Genomic DNA, 24,424 nt, shown 5'->3' with positions numbered 1-24,424 from the left:
AAATGAAAAAGACTTATAAAAAAAATACACATTAACAATAAACAAAAAAATACACATTAACAATAAACATATTAATTTTCAGCCTGAAAGTTCACAAATTATCGGTATCGGTATCGGCCCTAAAAAATCAATATCGGTCGATCCCTAACGGTAACAGACATTTTTCGAAATGACCTGTCAGTAAACCTGTAGACTGCGGCCAGCATCTCATCAGCCTTAAATGGTTGCTTACAATTAGTATATAACTTCTTATAAATATAGACGTATAGACTTAACGGAGTGGGGAACTTAAATCTTAAAGCGGGCCTGGAAAAAAACTAAAAGTGGCCCCATGTTGTAGGTTGGTCTGAAACTGAGAGCAGGGAAAGCAATGCCATATTGCGACACAAAATACGACCCCAGCAAAGCCACATAATACAATACAGCACAATATACTTCCCCAGCAGAACCAAATACCACAGTGCATCACAACATAATGCCCCATCAGCACTTAACACCTTCCAAGGATCTGCCACGTTCCATCCTCCTACTTCAGTAGCCTTAGGATGGCAATAGGTCAGGAGGGCACCTGCTACTGCCGGCCAAGTACATAAGTTCTTGACGCTCCCAGCATAAATTAACTGTGGGAGCATCAGACCATTACTTCTGGCTGTGAGGAGGAGTCAGGCTGAACCCTGGGCATTGGCCCACTGGGAAGCTTTCCTGTATGTTCTAGGACCATCCTACCCCAGGTTGTTCAATAAAAAAAAAAAAGTAGAACAACTGCAAATGTTATAAAACAAAGAAAGGAACTGTACTCACCTCTTTTTTTTCCTTATGGCAAACCAGCACTGAACGGGCACCCGTTACGATCTTTGTTTACAAGTGTCTAGCATGTGACCATTGTAGACAATCTATAGCTGCAGTAGTCATGTACCCTACATTTACTGGCATCAGCTGCCTCAGCACTGTACCATAAGCATGTCATCACAAATGACTGCCAGAGTTCTGGATGGGTGAGAGACGTAGAGATGATTGCTGTTTTTCTTTTTTTTTCTAATAATTGTACCCCCCCTGCCAAATTTTGGATAACCCCTTTAAGGTTTAATAAATGCCTGATGATGGTAAATGTTCTTAATTCTTTACTATCTCTATCTGTCATTTCTGTTGTCATAACCTTTTCACATTAGCCTACATTGAATAATGTTAGAGAACCTAGAAGTTGTCCGAAATTTTGCCCCATTTTTGGTGAAATTTGCAGCATCTAGTTTCAGAAAAATGCTGTGATTGATGCTGCAATTGCTCATCCCATTTCGGGCTGCAGATGGCTGTTTAGACAGATTTACTGCCCAGAAACTATGATTTAGGTGACCGCATCAGTGATTCTTTCACCTGATGAACAAGGGTTTGTGTTCCTATTAATGCTCCTTCCTGATAATTGCTCTGATCGTTGGCCTATGTAAAAGGGCCCTTAGACAAAAGTGTCTAGCCATGCATCAAAATTATCCAGCATGAGCCACTGTGATAAATTTGGGGCAGGTCTAGACAGATTGTCTAAGTTTATTCCGTCTACAGGTTTAGTTGATGTTGCCCCATTGTTCTTTAGCTTTCCTTAGAAGCATCTTTAGGTCATCTTACGTTTTCCGTAGTCTCGTGTCACCGGCTGCTTTAAATCCATCCATTACATCTATGCATATCAATAAATGCATCTTTTGTTATTTTAAAATAAGTGCGTTCATTTCTGCTTGGCTTTCTTCCAGTTTGCTTGCTTTAAAACCATTTGCTGCTTGAGAAGCTCAGACAACATAGACATTAGAGATCTGACAATGGTTTTGCAGGTCTTCTTTTTTCCATAGAGAAAATGCTTGATTGCACACTTAAAGCTCTGAAGCGTGTGCTTAGCAAGCAGGCAAGTGCTGTATAGTGACAGCATGGAAGAGTCCTTAAAGGGGTTCTCCGGGAATTAAGAAAATGAAAATACTTAACTATTACTTTATTATAAATATATTTCTAAATACCTTTCATTAGTTTTAATGGCTTGTTTTGTCTGGGGAGCAATCATTAGGAGAAATAAAATGGCCGCCATCCTATTAGTACACACAAAACCTGTCCTAATCACACAGGAGGACAAGCTACTTCACAACACTGAGCTAAAGAGCTGCCTCGTCCTCCTCTCTGCTCGTCAGGGATTATGATCCTGAAAACAGCTGATAAGAACTTCAGCTGAATCTCTGTTCAAATGGAGTTCATGAGGAGACATGAAGTACAGAGGATGGACAGGACAGACTGTAGTAATGTAGGGCTGTGGTAATGGAGACTGTATACACACCCACCACCATCCTCTCTGTACTTCGTGTCTCCTCATGAACTTCATTCCTACAGAGATTCAGCTAACGTTCTTATCAGCTATATTCAGGATCATAATCCCTGACAAGTAGGAGAGGAGAATGAGAACAGCTCAGTATTCTGAAGTAACTGTCCATCTGTGTGATTGGGACAGGTTTTGCGTGGACTTATAGGACGGCGGCCGTTTTATTTCTCCTAATGATTGCTCCCTAGACAAAATGAGCCATTATACACAATGAAAGTTATTTGGGAATATATTTATAATAAAGTAATATTTAAGTATTTTCATTTTCTTAATTCCCAGAGAACCCCTTTAAGTCACCTCCAATTATTTAATAAGAACATTAGATTTAGAAGGAAATGAGATAAACATGTATAACCTTGACCAGAAGTTGATACCGGTATATGTATGAGGAGTGGAGTATGCTTCCTCGTATTGACTACCTCCATGATAGTCAGGAATGTGAGTGGCCAGGACCAATTAAACACTTTCACTTTAATCGTATTCTATCTACTGTAGTATATTCATAAGGGACTGCTGTAACAAAAGATGGAAAATCCATTATGTATTTTATTGATTCCAGATCTGGAGATAGGTATAATAGATGGGCATTTTTAAAAGTAGAAATATGTTTGAAAGATGAATGGAAAGTAATGAGGTGAAGATAAATAGCAATTATGAGTAGAACATTGTAGATACTGATACATTGGTTAGTCCATAGACATGTTGATGTTTTTGAAGGGGTATTCTAAAGGCTAAATATAAACCATAGTCCTCACCCGTCTACATCATCATTAGGTACAACTCAAGGTTATCACAGCTGTGCCATAGTACTCAGGATATAGTGCTCATTGAGTTCAAGGTTCTCCAAGCTCTACAGATTGCAGGCAGGAATATCTTCAGCAGTTATGTTGGTTCCAGTAATACTTCTCAAGAAGACATGTTTGGTTTACAGGAGTCTTGAATTCAGGATCCTCAGACACAACCCAGTACAGCGTAATTCTGCAACTTCTTATGGCCCAATGACAGGTTTCTTGATACTCACAATTGGTAAAATAAAACAATCTCATCAAGTAAAAATATCTGCCCAACCTTGAGTTTCTTCCTCTTGGATGTTTCAGTCAGTGCCTTAGACTGGGAATAGAGCGGCAGGATGCATGCTTGATCACTGCTCCATTTAATCGCCTCCTAGCCATGGTCTTGCTGGTGGGGGAAGCGGGGACCGCAGTTGGTGTGGGAACTAGCAGTTGGACCCCCACTGATGTAGCAATCATCACCTATCCAGCGCATAGCAGACTTATACTTCAGGATGAAATATGCCTTTCATTTTTTATGTGGTACTAAAAAGAAAACACAGTAACTGGTGCTTTGAGGTCTTGGAAGGTCATGTCAGTGCAATCCGAAAATTCATACCTCCACTAAATTCCTAAATCACAGAATGCCTGAACCTCTTTGGTGCCACTAAAAGATTTCTGACACAATGTTCTTAAAGGGGGTTGTTCCACTAAAGGGGTTCTCTGGGCCTCATGATAGGTCAATATCAAATCGGAGGGGGGGCTGACACCCGGCACCCCCGCTTATCCGCTGTATGAAGGGAAGGCGCATGCAGTTTGCACATGTCTTCTCCCTTCTCTCTTCCTGCTCACTGCTGCTATGTCTATGGCAAAGCAGTAGCGAGCTGGAAGAAAGACGGCAAGTGCACACTGCGTGCACGTCTCCTTATACAGCTGATCGGCGGGGGTGTCGGGTGTTGGACCCCTGCCAATCTGATGTTGATGAACTATCCTGTGGATAGGTCATTAATATTAAAAGCCCGGAGAACCCCTTTAAAACATCCACAGAATAGAGCATAAGTGTCTGATTGGTGGAGGTCCAACTTCTGGGGTCCTGCTGATCACGTGAAGGGGGCTTGTGCTCTGGTGGGCACATGCATGACTGCCGCTCCATTCAACCTAGGGAGCACAGGCCTTATTCTCTTGATTGTCAGAGCACCAGGGGTCAGACCCTTGCAGATGAGATACCTACATGCAGTAATCTCCTCCACAATATAGGGGGGAGCGATTTTTATTCCATTACTATTCCCTATACTGGCCAGCAGCGGATCAGGATTAGACGCCACGATCTTCCACTTGCAAACAGGTATTTTTTAACCTGTCAAAAAATTTGGATTACCCGATGAACATACGTTTGCTTGTTCTTCAGGCAATTGGCGGTAATATTAGACTGCCAGATGATTGCTAACGAGCGTTACTATAAACGCTTGTTAGCGATCATCTGCTAAAATATCGGCAGGTATAATACAGGCTTTAGGGGAGCTAAGGATTGTGCATATTGGATTTCATCTGACTGATCCTTTTGTTCCCGAGGGGATAAGCTGCTGTCTCTGAACATTGTGAGTAGTAGAAATGTATCTACAGCTCTACATGTTATGCCCATAGAGCAGGATATATGGACATGTAAAGAATCGGTGCTGTCGCTGCTGCTGCAGGCCCTGAGATCAGAGCTCGACAGTATGTGTCTTGTGATGCGATTTTATACTTTGTGATTTTCCCATTTTTGCACTGCAGGCATGCTGTATTGCTTTGACTGGCTGCTAGATATCAGTGTTACGTATAACCAATGTATTTGGTCACGGGGGTAATGGTCAGGAATTATCTAAAATATTAATATTTTTCTGCGAACAATTTTCCAGCACCTCTCCGTACTAAACAGCCACAGTAAAACTTGCGATCCTTACTCACTCACATTTCAGATAAGACCGCCGTTCATCATTATCGTAAATTGCTCCCGGACATTCTTCCTTTATAGGGCTATTTTTCAGAGCGTTCGACTCTAGCAGCGGTCCGGCAGGTGGATGTGAATTATGGCTGCACATTATTCCAGGGCTCTTGAGTTTGTCATAATGTTAGATTTTCTTTACTGACCCAGATTTTTGTGATAAAGTCTTCCCTTGGGCAGTGGCTATAACTGCCCCAAATTGATCGCTATTGTTATCAGGCTGCAGCGTTATCGACTAATTCTCTTTTTATTTGACTTATTAGTGCTAATGAGGCTCTTTCCTCCCCTGCCGAGTTATCAGTGGATAAATCCCAGCAGCCATTACTCTTTCAGAGATATCCTCTGACAAATATGTTTTTTTGGGTTATTTCTTTATGCTTTAAGAAAATGGACACCTTTGGTGTTTTTTTTTATTATTATTATAGAATTTTGCTCATTTTTAGCTGAAATAATTTTTCAATTGGCCTTTATTAAACATTTTCAGTGTTTTCCTCTACTACTTTCGGTTTCATTACACCTACAGACTAGTGCTGCCTGCCTCCCGCTGAATCCGTCAGGCAGCTGCTGTGACAGCTCAGTCTGTAGTCCTTACCGCTGAACTTCTGACAGCTCCTAAACTCATTATAAAGCTTGGCTTTGTTTAAACGCTGTTGAAAAGTGTAGTCAACTATAATTCTTTTTTTTTCTCCCCAGAAATCATTGCAGTATTTAATTTGCTATTTGAAGGTAATTATGAGGGCATAGTGCTGAGTCCATTGATGCAGAGGATTTTCGAAACACCAGAACCAGATGAAAAGCTAGACTCGTATCTAGAAAGACAGATTTCTGCCTTCCTGGACTCACCGGCAGAGCTGAACACCGACAGGTATTTAATCAGCCATTACATTCTTAGTACAGTTTGTCTGTATTCACATTTTTATACTTTTGCTTTATGCCATTACATAATACTTGTCATCCCCATTCTCTGGATAGAGTATAAATGTCCTTTGGGTTCAAGGTATAATTTTTTTTTCAAATGACTAGCATTGTTTTAAAGTTTAATTTAGGTATTTTTGGTGACAGAAATCCTTTAATACATGCAGCATTGAACACATAGACATGCGCCCTAAGCCTTCCCGAACACCCCCCCCCCCGCTCCTAGAGGCTAATTTGCATATTATAGAAGTTACATTTATGGAGTAACGGGGGAATGGATAAAACTAGGAATAGGCTAATTAGGTTCAGCTGACATTAGCACATCGCTAATGTCAGACAGTATAATTTAGGTATTTCTGGTGACAGAAACCCTGAAGACCTGCAAAAACTGCAGGAATGCAGCAACAAACTTTTTCATACAAGTATTGGGAATTATGATGCATATAATTTTTCCATCCCTCTATACAAACTGTAATCCTAAATAAATTTCTGTTATGGACTCAGCACCTGAACCTCCTGTGAACTATGGGAGGTCCAGGTGTTGCATCCGTCATATAATCGTAGACACAGCCCCTGTATTACACCTGTCTGAAAAGCGGCCGAATATTGTTTAAAAAAATAAAATAAAATTTCTATCTGTCAGAAATATATTAGTTATTCCTCTCTAGTAATACTGTGTAACGGGTATCGCTAGAGAAGTGGACTGTCTATTTTATTGTTATAGATTGGGTATGGACGGGATAGGGACAGTGTAAAATGTAAGCTGAATTGATGTTCGTGTTGTGCTTGGTGCAACCTATTTGGTGCCGTTATCCAAACATTGGTAAATGTCTGGGTCATGGCGTCAATAGATGGCCTAATTAGGTACAAAGGGCGATTAGATGAGTAAGCGCTAAGAAAGTATGGGACTTCCGGTTCCAGCACCAGCATGGTGAGACACATCTAGAAGCAGCTCCGTGAGGTCAAAACTCTACACCCTAAATTTCCCCTACTAACCGGAGAAACACTGATACCACCAGGTTGGTGGTCACATATTGAACGATTCCTTTTAAATATGGGGAGCAGGAACAAATCAAAAGGTCAGAACAAGCTGACAAAGACCGCAGCTCGGGAAACAGAAATGGCGGAGGAAGAATCAATACTCTCACTGACACAAACACCTAGCATTAGAGAAGACCTTGCATACAAAGACAGTGAGAATCTGGGAGAAGAATCGCAAATAGATTATAAACAACTGGCAATTGAAGTAGCAAACCGAATATTACCAGATTTACAGGAATCTCTGGCTAGCACAGTGGGGTCAACACTTCAAACCCTCCAAGTCACTGCAGCAGAGCATGGAGCCAGAATAGAAAGCAAACATTGGAAGACTCCTGCTCTAAAATGAAGTCACACCTTGAGACAGCTCTACGTGACAACAAAGCATTAAAAGAAAAAGTAGATGACCCGTCAGGAACAATCTTCGAATCATCGGCATCATGGAGGAGTCGATTCCCACCCAAGACCTTATACACATCTGCGAACATGACATACCAGCGGCGCTGGGAGTACCAGGGCGGTGCAAGGTAGAAAGGGCGCACAGAATAGGCTGAGATCTGGAAAAGATAACAACCTGAAGGCTCCAAGCGCATTAACAAGGCGCCCCAGACCCGTGATAGTAAAATACCTGGACTTTACTGATAAAACAGGGAAGAAGGGAATACTCAACCTTGTGCTCAGAATTATATGAAAGACATACTAGATTTGCCCTTCTATACCCAGCACTCCTAGAAGTCTTTCATGCAGACGGAACCTCCACTACCTACACTTCTATTAAAGAAGCACAAAGCAGTCTGGGTATAAATATCCCAGAGCAACAGCATCGAGGAACACCATCAATGTGGAGGGAAAGACCATTCGCTGAAGGATATACAGACAAGCCAGCTACCTTGGAAGACGCATCACACCACTAAGATGAGGCATTCAGAATGGATAAAGTAAGACAGACCACCAGTTGGCCCTCAGAATCGACATGAAAGATCCCGGGCAAGCGGGCAACGACCATCAAAAAGCTGCTGCAGCCAGATATAATAGATGTATGCTTCAGATGTGAGTCATTACACACAGAGTATTGCGGGGGTAAGATAATGGGGAAGAGATGTCGAAACTATGGGGGGCGATACAGTGTACAGTAAAAGTTACTACGCCATGTTGGAAAAAGAGGAGTCGCCAACAGTCAGACAAAATGGCTGCCCTCCAAATGTAAGGTGGCCACATCAGGCTATGTTTTACATGTACCGAAGATAATTTTTCACCTTTTATATGTTTTTCATGTTTTGTTATGCAACATGTTCTAATATTTCTAGGGGAGTGGGATAGTTGGGGAAATTCACAGCAGATGATGTGGCAGATAATCAGTAAACCATATGGGGGCGAATCTAACAGAAGATTACAAGTTATATTATGCGGGTAGTGACATGGAACGTGAAGGGGTTGAAATCCCCGCAAAAAAAGGATGATAGTGCTACACCACTTAAAAAGATTAAGGGCAGACGTGGCTTCACTCCAGGAGACACATCTGAGTGAGGTAGACAGTGTCAGAATGCAGAAATTGTGGGTGGGAAATATCATTTGCTCCCCATCCATAAGTCCCAAAGCGGGTGTACTGAAGGACTGCTATAAAGATGAGGAAGGGAGAATACTACGGGTATGTTTACACTCTCCATCTGATGACATTAGTATTTGTAATGTGTATGGGCCTAATGATTCAAATTCTTCATTTTGCGCAGAGTTAGAACAGACCCTTTTAAAAGATACCTGCAAAAACCAAATAATAGCAGGGGACATGAACGCAGTATATAATCACTCTGAGGACCGACGCCAGTCTCAAGGCAAATGGGTTATTCCGAGAGGCAGGGACACCTCACTCCCTCGCTTCTGTCAAACCCACTCCCTATATGATATATGGAGAACTATACACCCTGAGGGAAGGGAATACACCCACTATTTTAATGCCCATGACTCCTGGTCTAGAGTAGACTATATCCTCTTATCAACTACCCTATTGAATAGAAGCAAAGCAGTATCAATAGAGGATGTGGTAATTTCAGACCATGCCCCAGTTTAAATTACCTTAGCAGACACGATATTGAGAGGTTCCGACTACATATGGAGATTCCCTGCCGCCTTGGGCCGTAATAGGGATTTTGATATGGCATTAAAAAATTGGTGGAATATATCCGCTTTAAGTCTCCATTCACATGTCCGCAAATGGGTCCGCATCCGTTCCGCAATTTTGCGGAACGGGTGCGGACCCATTTATTTTCTATGGGGACGGAATGGATGCGGACAGCACACAGTGTGCTGTCCGCATTTGCGGAGCGCGGCCCCGATCTTCCGGTCCGCAGCTCCGCAAAAGATAGAATATGTCCTATTCTTCAAAGAAAAATTTTTGGGGAATTGAGTCAGCACAACCTGCATATAGGTGCAGATCACTATGGCGAAATACATATACAAACGGAGAATACAAATGTGATCGCACTCTATATCCAGCATTCTGCCCTGCCTCCATGCTGGATGAGACATTGGTGTACATTTTGGCCAAAGCATAATAAGCCACTCACCGCGTCAAGGTTGCCTCCATTTGAGTGGTCCCTAACACTGTTCCCACCTGTTCATGGGCCATGACGGCCACACAAAATCCAGGTCAGCGTGCACGCCAAGCACACTCTGCTTTTAACCCCGTCCGGTGCCATTACAGCTTTCATCGGATCCAAGGATGCAAGTACCAACATGCACGCTGAGCCCACCATATACTTCTCCTGGAGCCAAATGGCCACTGGTAGGTTCTATATAAGCAGACTCAGTTTTATACTGACTTTAAAACCAGCCTCCAGGACAGATTGACTGGCCAGGTGTGCATGACTCAAAGGAGATCGCCACGCCTCCAATACATACTACAAAGAAAAAAATTTGGGGAATTGAGTCAGCACAACCTGCATATAGGTGCAGATCACTATGGCGAAATACATATACAAACGGAGAATACAAATGTGATCGCACTCTATATCCAGCATTCTGCCCTGCCTCCATGCTGGATGAGACATTGGTGTACATTTTGGCCAAAGCGTACAATCTGTCCTGGAGGCTGGTTTTAAAGTTAGTATAAAACTGAGTCTGCTTATATAGAACCTACCAGTGGCCATTTGGCTCCAGGAGAAGTATATGGTGGGCTCAGCGTGCATGTTGGTACTTGCATCCTTGGATCCGATGAAAGCTGTAATGGCACCGGACGGGGTTAAAAGCAGAGTGTGCTTGGCGTGCACGCTGACCTGCATTCCCTGGATTTTGTGTGGCTGTCATGGCCCATGAACAGGTGGGAACAGTGTTAGGGACCACTCAAATGGAGGCAACCTTGACGCGGTGAGTGGCTTATTACGCTTTGGCCAAAATGTACACCAATATCTCATCCAGCATGGAGGCAGGGCAGAATGCTGGATATAGAGTGCGATCACATTTGTATTCTCCGTTTGTATATGTCCTATTCTTGTCCGCAGCTGCGGACTAGAATAGGCATTTCTATAGGGGGTGCCGGCCGGGTGTGTTGCGGATCCGCAATACACCACGGATGTGTGAATTGACCCTTAATGGACAAACTAAAAACTCACAGTTACTATGGGAGACAGGAAAAGTGTTTATGCGGGGTAAAATAATACCATATGTATCAAACATCAAAAAACAAACAACTGAGAATCTAAAGAAATGTATCCAATCCCTTAAGAACACTTACACAAATTATCAAAACCTACCAAACCCTCAAACTAAAGATAAGTGGATCAAAGCAAAAACAGAGTATGAACAATGGGTACACAAAAAGGAATATATTTTTCAGACACAAAACAAAGCCCAATTACTGTATTTAAATATGGGAATAATATGGGGAAAAATATAATACCTCCCCAATTTTATCTCTAAAAGATGACAAAGGATGTACATGAAACCTCCCAAAATAAATGAAGTATTGAAGGATTTCTACTCCAAACTGTATTCAGGACCAGAAGAAGCGAATAAATGGCTCCAGAATAATACTCTACCCAAAATAAACCCAGCAGACTTGATCACTTTAAAGACTCCAATCACACTGGAAGAAGTTGCGGAAGTGGTGGGAGGTCTAGCAACAGGAAAGGCTCCAGGCCCTGATGGATAAACAGGGGATTTTTTATAAAATACTGAAAGACACTATTTCACCTTTACTAACATCTATGTACAATGACTATATGTCATTGTACATAGATGTTAGTAAAGCTATCGGACCTAGCATGCACTGCGTATATCAAGGTGCTTCCAAAACCTGGGAAAGATCCCCTGATGGCAGCCTTTTACAGGCCAATATCCCTCATAAACGTGGATATAAAAATAATGTCCAAAATTTTGGCGACCAGACTAGCTAAATTAATGCCTGGACTCTTGTCACCAGCACAGGCAGGATTTACGCAAAAAAGAGCAACGGTAACAAATATTAGAAAGGTATTAGCAGTACTAGATGAGATTAAAATGCGACCGAGAGTAGGACAGACCCCGGCCATATTGGCTATCGATGCAGAAAAAGCATTTGACAACGTGGCCTGAAACTGGCTAAACTAAGTGCTGGACACAGTGGGACTAGTAGGTCCATTTCGCCAATATCTAACAGTTCTCTATGACACACCTATGGCATAAGTATACACCCCTGGCCATTTATCCCCCAGATTTGTACTACTCAAGGGCACCCGACAAGGATGCCCTTTATCCCCCCTGCTCTTCAATCTGGCCATTGAACCACTATCTAGAGCCATTGCTACTAATAAGGAAATACGAGGAATTAAAGTAGGTAAAGCTGAAGTCAAACATGCATTATTTGCAGATGACTTATTAGTAGTGTTCCTGGCTCATCCGCAAGCGGACCTGGTAAAATTATTTGGAATGCTTACTCTTTTTGGCTCATTCTTGGACTTCAAAGTGAACATCTCGAAATGTTATGTCTGTCGCAAATGAAAAATCCCAAGTCATGGGAATCACTACCAGTACAGATAGTTCATCGCTCCATCAAATATCTGGGAATACATATAGGCAAAACCCCTGAATCCTTATATCACCTAAACTATCCTGAACTAATCAAACGTATTACATCAGACTTAGTTAGACGGAAGCATCTCCCCCTATCATTACTAGAAAGATGTCATTTAATAAAAATTATTTGCTTCCCAAAACTATTGTATCAGTTACAGACAATACCATTACTCTTGAAACACACTGACATAAACACCCTCCAAACAACTTTTCGTCACTTTATATGTGAAGGCAGAAAACCAAGAATCGCATTGGTGACGCTGATGCTCAACAAGGGGGAGGGAGGAACAGGATTCCCTTACATTTTTTTGACTGGATAAAAAGAACCTCCCAGTTTTCTAACTTTGACGTGGAATCACAATTGTCACAACCTTGGAGTCGTAGTGCACTATTACACACTAGATACTCAGCCTTCCCTTTTAGAACTCAAGAAGAGCATATTACTTAGACACAGTGGCAGCATGGAAAGCTGCAAGAAAAATGTATCATCTACCCTTACTTATCACAAAATACCTTCCCCCATGGAGTCATCCGGAATTTCGAGCAGGCTCATTAAACAAGCAGTTTCTGCAATGGCAAGTTAATGGTGTCCTAACTGTAAATGATAAGTGGGACAAGCAAAAGTTCCAATATTCCACATTTCCAGATTTATGTACCCTATACAAACTAGATTCAAAACATTATGTAGCTTACCACCAAATATTGGGATTTTTAAAAGGGAGACTAATAAACAATTCAGTGGAATTCTCTCTGAATGAATTTAATGACATAATTTTTCCCAAACACACCACAATCTCCATAGCCTTCATATATAGGCAACTCAGGAAGAGCCAGTCTCAAAAAGTGAGAAGCACTCTATTTTTAAAAGCTGGGGCAAGAATCTAAAAACACAGAAGATATGTTGAGAGGGTGGAAAAATGTGTGTCAAGTGAAATATGGAGGGAAACACATTTTAAGCTCTTACACAAAGCAATATATGGATTCAACATAAAAATTTACAAAAACATATCTAGCAAGAAAAGACTAACATCTTGCCCCAAATGTAAACTCCCGGAAGCAGATCTATATCACTGTACCTGGGAATGGGTTTGTGGGAAAGAGTGGTACAGGAATTAAACAAAAAACTTTGGACGAACTTGGTGAAAACTCCCGAGGAACTCCTTTTACACATAACGGCTTTCCAAACTCCATTAGTGATGCATGTGATCTTTATGGCCACTAAAAGATGCCTTCTTAAACACTGGTTAACACCTGCGATGCCAACAATGAAGGCGATCATAGATCATACTAAACTATGTCTTTTAGCAGATAAGTGGGAAACAGACCGAAGCGGAGACCAAGCATAGATGGCATACCACACAAAATGGTTAGAATATATTCAAGCATTTTATTCCACTGAGCAAGCAAATGAGCCGATGTAAACAAAAACTATTAGGGGATTTAAACATAAAACATACAGAGCATCACCAACCCTTCCCTTAAGTAGATGAACATTTGATAGTAGATACAAATAAGATTCAAATTGAGCACTCGTAAACATAAATAAAAACTTAGAAAAGGAAAATTCAATCTGCATCATAATTTGGGTGAGGGGGGAGAGGTAGGGGTATTTGAATGTTTTGTGTATTGCTCTTATGCACTTTGTAAACAAGGAATATATGTTTTGTTACTGATCTGAAATATACAATTGAATGTAATGTGCAAATTGTTAGAAAATTCAATAAAAAATAAATAAATATATATATATATACAGTACAGACCAAAAGTTTGGACACACCTTCTCATTCAGAGTTTTCTTTATTTTCATGACTATGAAGGCATCAAAACTATGAATTAACACATGTGGAATTATATACATAAAAAACAAGTGTGAAACAACTGAAAATATGTCATATTCTAGGTTCTTTAAAGTAGCCACCTTTTGCTTTGATTACTGATTATGATTTTCTTACTGCATTCTGATGAGGCAGAAGTATGAAAAACGTTCTTTTATACTCCGTCCGCGCTATTTTCCAGTCAGGCTTGAAGTCAAGGTAACTGCGCCCCCTTCCCTGCCCCTTCGCTGTGACTGACCGCGCTTATGCCAGACAGCCGGCTGTCAGTAACGGGAGAACGGACAGGGAAGGAGTAGCGGTTACCTTGACTTCAAGCCTGACTGGAAAATAGCGCGGACGGAGGATAAGAGAACGTTTTTCATACTTCTGCCTCATCAGAATGCAGTAAGAAAATAATCATTCGAAACTCGCTGCCGGCTACTTGAAGGTACTGCTGGCGGTTTGGGATGGCTTTTGCCGCTGACAGGTTCCCTTTAAGTGGAGTGGTCCTTTTAATGAATAAATTATACTATACTATGGGGTTTTGAGGCAGCATGTCCCCAGCAGTCACATGAGCGTAGAAAGGCCAGAGACTTGGGCACCATTCTGACTTTGGTTACTGTTATGGCCGTGTTTTTCTAAAACAAGCGTAGACGGGGAACTTCTTTAAATAATGGCATATTGCAGTCCGGGGCCTGGCTGATATTATATCCATTATAAGCCTTCTGTGCGCGACCACATTATTAAATCGAGGATTTCCATGTATAATGCATTTCACAAGATGTGTGCAGCTACCATATGGCCTGCATGGAAAGTCCTTGGGTCAGAGCGGTCCTGATTCCTCCTGGGGTCTTGAATTATTTAGCAGGTTTGGTCTTTTCATTTGTTTTGCATTGATTCTTAAGAATGCCTTGAGGAATATAGAATTTTATGCTGCATTTGGATTCCTTGCGCTCAGTGTCATCTCCATAATTTCAATATTTGGACTTTATATCTATTAAACTTAGTATAATATAATATTCTGCAAACCTATATGTCCAAAAAGAGGTTCTAACCTCTAGCATTTCTGTTATGCTCTTAGTCTTTTACCTTTGTAACCCATGTATCCATTCCCTCTTTACCGTTCTCCCACTATGTCATACTTACCAACTTGTAAAATGTCATTATCGGGAGACTTATGCCCGGAAATATCACCTCTAAACACCCACTTTTGGGTGGAGTTTGCATAAGCTTGCCCTTTCTACGGTCTGGATCATGGCATCGTCCCGATAAAATCAGGAGTGTTGATGAGTTTGTCACAGCATGACAGATTGCCCCAATGTTTTTCTTACAAAGAAACTTGCAGTTAAAGGGATGTGAATTGCAGTGTTCAATTTTGTTTCAGAATTGAAAAAAAAAATTTGCACCTGAATTTTTTGGTACATTTTTTTTTTTTGCAGAAAAAACACCAACTCCAGATGTTATGTCTACGGGAAATATGAAACACGTGTTTTTTTTTATCTTTTTGCAACTGGCATTCATTTCAGTTTTTTTTTTTAAATCTTTCTGGCTTCTTTTTTACAAGTGCAATATGCTGTAACTCTTGGCATTTTCCAAGCAATTTCACATAACCGCTATAGGAGAAAAATGCAGTGAAGAAAGCGCTGGTGAGCAAACATGTTGTTTGCAAAAAAAAGCACCCGAAAAAGGCTACAAAAAAGACAGGCATGTGGTTATTCTGGCTTTTTTTACAGCCAAAAAATGGCAACCACAATTGGTATGTATAGCAACCCTTAAAGGGGTATTACAATACATACATGTTATTCCTTAGCCACAGGATAGAGGATAACTATCAGATCGGTGGGGTCCTACTGCTGAGACCCCCACCGATCATGATAACGGGGCCCCGTACCCCCTGCAGACCCCTTCCTGCTCCCTTAAAATGACTGGTGCAGCCGGTCGCACATGTGAACGGCTGCTCCGTTCATTTCTATGGGAGTTTCAGAGATAGCCGAGTACAGCACTTGGCTATCTCTGGAACTCCCATAGAAATTAATGGGGTGGCCCTTCGCATGTGTGTCTGGCCTCCCCGGGAATTTTAGGGTAGCAGCAAGGGGCTAGCAGAGGGTACGGGGCCCCGTTATCATGATCAGTGGGGGTCTCAACAGTAGGAACTCCAATAATCTGATAATTATCCCCTATCCTGTGAATAGGGGATAACTTGTACTTACCGGAATACCCCTTTAAGTCACAGTAAACTTAGAAAATGCACAAAAAAAAAGCCCCAGCCAGTCCTCAGGACTTCTACTAGACTGTTTGGCAAGTTGATCTCCTGCCTTCAGTGGGAGCAGTGCTGCAGTGACGAGCGCTGTTGCAGTGTGATTCCGGTGCTGATTTCTATTGATGGAGCTACACAGAACAGCTGAATGGCGGGGCTATAGGGTGTTGGACCCCAGCCAATCCTGAGAATATAAAGTTTGCACTACCCCTTTAACTTTTACAGTATGTGACACAGTTAGGGGTTGTGTCTGGCAAGTCAAGTATTTTCCTCCCAGCATGTGCGGCTCGACTGGTTTCCAGCCAGGTGAGGTCAAATATCGGACCGGAGTTTAAGTGCTGTTCCGGGTTTTGGCAGCACCTGGCTGTCCTTAAATAGGCAGCTGGGCTCAGCAGAGATGTCTCTGTTTTTGCGATCTGAGGCTTTGTGCTATGCTGGAGGGCTGAGACCCGCACGCTGGGGAAATAGGTCCCCTAAAGCCTGCTGTGGACTACTGGAGGCAGAACTTGCCAGCAATGTGACTTGTGTTATGTGAACTTTCCATTGTGTGTGAATTAACACCAAGACTGCAAAGTTACGTGCTGTTTTGTGCAATTGCCTCAGGTGTGAAAAAACACTGAAGTTTTGAGTTAAGAACTTGTATTTTGCTTCTGTACTGCGCCCGCTTACCCTATCTACCAGAGCGAAACCCCACAAGTATAATTCGTTTCTGGTCTAGAACAGGTTCTAGATATATTGCAGTCAGGGACGAAATAATAATCTACGTATGTTCAGAGTTTTGTCAGGGTTTAAACTCATCTATGTCTAGAGCCAAATCACAATTTATCATATAGTAGCCCCCTGGGTGGCACATTTTAGGTCTGTAATTGTGGACTGAATATTATAGGAGTGCAAAAGGGTAAACAGTGATTTTTCTTTTTTTTGTAGACAACTGCTGGTGTTCCTTTTGGGAGTTAGCAGCCTTCATCTCTTTGTGCAGAGCAATTGGACTGGACCCCCTGTGCTTTCAGAGCCTCACGATTTTTTGCCCGCACTTCTGCTGGAACGCTTTACAGAGGTATAATATAACGACGTCTGCATTTTAGAATGTACTTTTTTATTTGATCATACAAATGTTGCATCTACATGTGTATGCTGGCATAATAGATGGATATTACACATGCAAATGAAGTAATATTTCATGCTCTATAAAGGTTAAGTTGGCTTCTTATTATTGGTTTTCTCCGCAATTTCAAGAAAGATGAGAGCAGAGAGTAGCTTCTGCTCTTCTCACTAGTGTTACTTAGCTTATACATGATTATTACAGTAAAATCATTGAAGAAGCAGTCCAGCATGTCATCTGAGCAGGCTTTAGGGAGATGACGTGTTATAATGCATTGCTCGCCTATATTAAAGGGTTTACAAAATATTAAAGGGGTTGTCTCACTTCAGCAAATTACATTTATCATGTAGAGAAAGTTAATACCAGGCACTTACTATTGTATTGTAATTGTCCATATTGCCTCCTTTTTTGGCTGGATTCATTTTTCTATCACATTATACTCTGCTCGTTACAACCACCTGTAATCCATCAGTGGTGGCCGTGCTTTTCCAATATAGGGAAAAACACTGGCTTCTCTGGTAGCTGGGCCCATGGGAGCTCACATAGGCACACATGCGCAGCAGCTCCTGACCCCTGCAAATGAGAAGTGTATAATGCGATGGAAAAATGAATGAATCCAGCAAAGGAGGCAATATGGACAATTACAATACATTAGTAAGTGCCTTGTATTAACTTTCTCTAATGATAAATATGCCATTTGCTTAAGTGAGACAACCCTTTAAGTGGCCACAATATTAATGAAGACACCTGTATCAACTTATTGGACTTCCTATTCCAGGACGATGGGTCTTAATTTGGAGATGGTGCTGTCTGTCTCACAGTGAACATTCCATTTCATCCCAAAGTTGGATGGGGTTAAAGTCAGGGCTCTGATCAGGCCACTTAAATTTCTTCACACCAAACTCTCTGATCATGTCTTCATTGACCTTGCTTTGTGCTTAGGAGCACAGTCATGGTAGAACAGAAAAGTGCTTTTCCCAAACTGTTGTCCTAAAGTTGGAAGCATGCAGTTGTCTAAAAATGAGATTTTTGTGGACTCTCCTGTAAAATCTCTTTCTCTCTCGTATCATTGGGGGACACAGGACCATGGGTATAGCTGCTGCTGCCACTGGGAGGCGACACTAGGCTAAAAAGTGTTAGCTTCTCCTGCCGGCTATACCCCCTCCAGCCTGGAGAGAGCATATCAGTTAGTGCACAAGCAGTAGGAGTAAAAGAAAACCGGAATGAAAAAACTGAACAATAACCAGTGGGTCTGAACCCAGAACTGAGGACCCCACCAGTCAACCAACCGCCGTCACCTGCGGAAAAATTAGAGAAGAAACAATGGGTGGGAGCCCCAATGAACTCAGAGAAAGAGAGAGATTTTACAGGCGAGTCCAAAAAAATCTTGTTTTCTCGCTTGTATCATTGGGGGACACAGGACCGTGGGATGTTCCAAAGCAGTCCACAGGTAGGGGAAGAAGCCACACGCCCATGGAAGTCAGTCGCGGGGGCCTAAGACACCGCAACCCGCAAGACCTTGCGGCCCAGAGCAGCGTCCGCCGATGCAAAGGTATGCGCCTGGTGGAACTTGGTGAACGTGTGCAAGTAAGACCAGGTTGCTGCCGTACACAGCTGCAAAGATGAAGCCTGGTGGAAACTAGCCCAAGAAGCGCCCACTGCCCTGGTCAAGTGAGCCGTGATACGGTGCCTTTCCCCGGGAGCGGTATGTCTCGGCAATAGCCAAGCGAATCCACCTGGCAATCGTCACCTTGGAGGCTGCCGGACCCTTGCGAGGACCCTCAGGAATAATGAACAGAGAGTCTGTATGGCGAAACGACTCCAAAGCGGATAAGTAAATCCGCAGGGCATGAACCACGTCTAGCTAAAAACCGATATGCTCTCTCCAGGCTGCAGGGGGTATAGCCGGCAGGAGGAGCTAACACTTTTTAGCCTAGTGTCGCCTCGTAGTGGCAGCAGCAGCAGCAGCTATACCCACGGTCCTGTGTCCCCCAATGATACGAGCGAGAAAAGTATTTTTATATTGTCTCATTAACATTGTCTATCATTGGAAGGGGTTTAGGCCAAACCCTGAAAAACATCCCTACAGCATTAGCACCAAAATGTAATGGTGGACCTATGCATTCCGGCAGGTAGCATTCTGGGGGGCATACACCAAACCCAGCTTATTCCTTCAGACTTGCAAATAATGAAATGGGGTTCATCACTTCAAAGAACACATCTACTGCTCTTAAGTCCAGTGGTGCTCTGCTGGAAACCACTATAACCAAAGTTTGGCAGCCAAGTACGGTAAGTGTGCCTCGTTATTGCCAGTTCTCCTATCAACAGCAGTGAAGAGTGACTGCACATATGCCAACATTTCTATGCCAAGAAAGAAGGGAGGTAGCACTCCTATTCGTGGGATTGTTTGAACATTTATTGCATTTACACGTCTTTCTTGAGAAACGCATTAAAGAAGGAAAAAAAACCTGTAAAATAAAAAATAACATCTAAAGGGTTTCTGTCATCAGAAACATGGACTTTATCCAACTCACCTGAGACTTGAGCCCTTGACAGCTGAAGCTCATGGTCTTGGTCCCATCATCCTTCGTTCCCACATTCCCGAGAAAATTGCACTTTTGTAATATGCAAATTAGCCTCTAGGAGCAACAAAGGTTGGTGCCGTTGTCATCTTGCTCCTAGAGGCTCTGCATGGTCAATCCCCATCTCTTTACTGCGTATGTGCCAGACACACTGATGCAAGACTTCAGGGGCAGGCATGAATATGTCTTAGCAGTGTGGGCACAGCTCGAAGAGCAGTGAACAGTACCACCCTTGTTGCTCCTAGAGGCTTATTTTCTGGGAACAGAGGCTGATGGGACAAAGGTCATGATCTTCAGCTGTGAAGGGCTCATGTCTCAGGTTTTAGGTCCATGTTTCTGATGACGAAGCTCTTTAATTAATATTGGGTGTTGATGCTCACATTAACCTTTTACATTTTTCTTTTTGTTGTTTGAATGACAGCTTTATTTTTTGTCTGCAGTGGTGCACATTTTTGGGAGAGGGCACCACTTCATAAGCACCTGACAGCACATACCAGAGGGCAGATATAAATCTTCATATCATAGATCAAGGTTGCACACTATGTGCCAATCCTAAAAGCTCTCGATGACAAGAGACCTGATATATAGGAAATGCTTTTTTTCCCCTCCTCTGCTGGCTTGGATAGATACAGCCTTTGGCCATTAATAGTCCGAACACACAGCCGCCTGGTAACCACGTAGCTGAGTGGTACTAGAAGAATGATATAGAACCGAAAGGCAACGATAAGTACATGTGATGACTTGTTTGTTCAGAGAGATAGGACGTCCTAGCACACAAGCATGGCTTACAGGGTCTTGAACCAGGACGTGCGATTTCCATATGAGCCCAGCTGGAATAAAACTGAATTAACCTTATCTGGAAAGTGAATAATCTCGTTTTTTTGATGAACGCTCAGTGCTTTTGATTATACTTAATTGAAACTTTGTATTAGTGAAATGAAAATGATTTATCACTTTGCTCTTGTTCGTATCCACAAGGTCTCTCTTGTCTAATTTATTCTGAGCCAGTTCTATCTCCATACTTTGTTTGCCAAGAGTGGCGAGTCCCCCCATGAATAAACTGTTGATAATAAGCTGTAAAAATGTCTGGTGGATTAAAAATTAGGCTTTGGGCTGGAGACAAGGTGGATCTAATCAGCTGTACTGGAAATAGAACATTTAGGTAATCGCACTTGCAGGACAAAGGGCTATATGTTTTGCAAGCATAGATCATTATTTTTTCATTTCTTCCCTGCTGGTTAGATGACTCCGCCACGTGCTAAGAATATTTAATGCTTGTATATGAACGCGAGTGTTACAGCTGTAATAAATGTAGTGTTCTTATAATATGTTGATTTATGCAGTTTACATTATCACCAAATTCAATTACATTCCATGCTACAGAAACTAGAAAATGCATCTCTGTAGTCTACCTGGAAATCTATGGATTGTAGCAGGTTAACTCACCCTGGTGGTCCAAGGTCCCCTAGCCCATATAGCCATATAAATGATGTCTGTCGCTCCATCCTGTGTAGCATATGTCGTCTTGGCACTATTATTGTCAGTGGGACTGCGATGTGCAGGTTTTTCCCCCCATTCCGGTATTTTTAATGCCGGATCCGGCACTTATACATTCCTATGGAAAAAAATGCCGGATCCGGCATTCAGGCAAGTCTCCAGTTTTTTTCCGCCGGAGATAAAACCGTAGCGTGCTACGGTTTTCTCTTTTGCGTGATCAGTCAAAATGACTGAACTGAAGACATCCTGATGCATCCTGAACGGATTACTCTCCATTCAGAATGCATGGGGATAATCCTGATCAGTTCTTTTCCGGTATAGAGCCCCTGTGACGGAACTCTATGCCGGAAAAGAATAACGCTAGTGTGAAAGTAGCCTAAGCCATAGTCCTGATAGTTTTCAAAATATGACCATTTGTTTCCAACTCACGGAGCCCATTGATATTCATTGAAACTCCACTCTAGCCACCTCACGTTTGAAGGGCAATTTCTTAACTGCGACTGTGCCTTCATTTTTAATATTTCAGAGACATACTATGCAAAATGTAGGTCTGGGTCTTGTGATTCTCTTCGCTGTAGGATTTATCATTTTTAAACTACAACCGTTTAAAGATGGCAACCGCCAGTGAAGTGACCTCTCTTTACTGGTGGGACTGGGTTGTGCTATCTATTGCTGTGTCTGTACAGAAGTCTGAGGGGCTCTTTTCTCTATAGGAACAGAGGTGGGCGGGGATGTCATGTGACTACTCCTCTGAGGATGCTTGCTGCAATGCATGCTGGTTACTCTGCCCACTCCATAAAGTTACTCTGCCCAGTCCAGCCTTTCCACAGTTACTCCAGCCATCCCAACCACACAACAGTTACTCAAGCCACTCCACCCAGTTACTCCGCCCACTCCATAAAGTTACTCTGCCCAGTCCAGCCTTTCCACAGTTACTCCAGCCATCCCAACCACACAACAGTTACTCAAGCCACTCCACCCAGTTACTCCGCCCACTCCATAAAGTTACTCTGCCCAGTCCAGCCTTTCCACAGTTACTCCAGCCACTCCAACCACACAACAGTTACTCAAGCCACTCCACCCAGTTACTCCGCCCACTCCATAAAGTTACTCTGCCCAGTCCAGCCTTTCCACAGTTACTCCAGCCATCCCAACCACACAACAGTTACTCAAGCCACTCCACCCAGTTACTCCGCTCACTACTGGTGGAGGCAAGAACACTTTACACAATTTCCCCATAAATTTTAGCTTTTCTAGTTTCAAAAGATACTTAATCAAGTATACTCATGGGTTTTAATGTAGTGTTGGAGGAGAACGTGTGTAAATTAATAATATGTTTCACAGTGTTACGAATTTTCTTGTGTATTCTGCTCCATCTCAGGCATTTGTGTGGCTTTGACTTCAATAAGGAAAATGTGATTAGTAAATCACAGCTTTAGCTCACAATGGAATAATAAACTGAATGATGCTTACTTCTCCGCTGCCCTTCTGCTCCTGTGCCACTGCTTCCTCGGTCCCCTGCCGGTCTCTCAGTCCTTTCTTCTAATTATAATGTTTTGACGTGGACACGTGTTTCTCTTTCAGTCAATCACAGGCTTCAGTGGTGTCTGCTGCAGAGGTGACATTTCCATGTTAACGTGGAGGCTAGTATACAGAGATGGGACACTCCCTTTAAGACAACCATTTGCGTTAAATAAAATCTGGCAGAAAGCCCCCAACTTTGGCGGTATCAGCCAACCATCTAATATGTGGGTCTCCTGATTATTCTCCAATGGTATATGTCGGAGGAAGAAGCATCAGTCATTTTTTATTTCAAAATGCCCCGTCCATTGTTTCTGCAGGGCATAAGCCACAGGTTATAAGCAAAGAAAGCACGCATTTATGGCAGAATATGGAGGAATAGCTGATGGGGAATATTTAAAATGCTTCTTCTTTATTGTATACCGATTCAACATATAGGATATGTGGATATGGAGTTGAGTCAGTGAGGCTGGAACAAATGTGTGGATCAGAACTTTAGATCATATTTACTGTCACTGGTGGATTTTTATAAACTTTTCAACCCTTTTTTTTTTTTTTTAAACATGTACATACATTATGGATCAGGGAACATAGTCTGCTATAGGCCCATGGCTTCTTTGAGCCATGAAGGCCCTTGGGGATAATTTGATGAGCTTTTCTGACTCAATGCCTACCTGGAAAGTGAATCCTCTGGGTTGCCATGGATGGAGATCAGTGCCTCTGGTGTGGAATCCATGGCTGGTGAGTAAAAACCGGTTCATAGCAGCAAAATCAGGAGTCGGAAATTCATAATCCATCTGAAATAATGCTCTTATACTGGTCATGTGTTAAAGCTTAGATTGCCATCTTTTAAACAAGACCAGGCCAGGCCCATATCTCTATCTTCTACAGAGCCCAAGATATGAAGGCTGAAAGCACCCCTCCCCACCTTGCTGCAGCTTAAGGCCTCATGCACACGACCGTATTTTGTTTCCGTGTCCGATCCGTCTTTTTTTTTTGCGGATAGGATGCGGACCCATTCATTTCAATGGGTCCGCAAAAAACGCGGACAGCACACCGCGTGCTGTCCACATCAGTATGTCCATTCCGTTGCTCCTCCAAAAAAATAGTGTATGTCCTATTTTTTTCTAGTTTGCGGAGAAGGATAGGCATTATTACAATGGATCCGCCAAAAAAACGGATGCCATACGGAACATCATCAGTTTTTTTTTGCGGATCCGCAATTTGCGGACCGCAAAACACATACGGTCGTGTGCATGTAGCCTAACTGTTAGGTCCTTTTTCCAAAGCCCGAGCAGAGCTTGGGCAAAACTGTTAGTGGGTTAACTTGTGACATCTGTATTAAAGAGTGGCTGGGGTATAGTAGAGTCAGAAGAGGATATGTAACGTACAGTCGGACACTTGGAAAGACTTCATAAGATTACGATTCTTTGCTGTGTGGAAAACAGAGTTCTACAATCTTGGCTCGAGCAGTGATTAGGATATATTTACGGGGCAACATAAGCAAAGGTTTAGTAACTTGATTATTGTTTGGTTTAGTGGCAG

At 42.4% G+C, this 24,424-nt stretch overlaps 1 protein-coding gene across 1 annotated transcript in view; it reads left to right on the top strand.

The window, feature by feature from the left end:
- Positions 1-24,424, top strand: part of TTC27 (tetratricopeptide repeat domain 27) — a 411,030-nt gene that overhangs the window by 16,287 nt on the left and 370,319 nt on the right. The window contains exons 3-4 of the mRNA XM_040429555.1: positions 5,798-5,969; positions 17,105-17,234. Coding sequence (XP_040285489.1) covers positions 5,798-5,969; positions 17,105-17,234 — 302 coding nt within the window. The remainder of the gene's footprint in view (positions 1-5,797; positions 5,970-17,104; positions 17,235-24,424) is intronic.

Source organism: Bufo bufo, chromosome 4, assembly GCF_905171765.1.
Source record: "Bufo bufo chromosome 4, aBufBuf1.1, whole genome shotgun sequence".
NCBI classification, from domain to species: domain Eukaryota; kingdom Metazoa; phylum Chordata; class Amphibia; order Anura; family Bufonidae; genus Bufo; species Bufo bufo.
The sequence above is the reverse complement of the archived record's forward strand: the minus strand, read 5'-3'. Positions and strand labels throughout refer to the sequence as shown.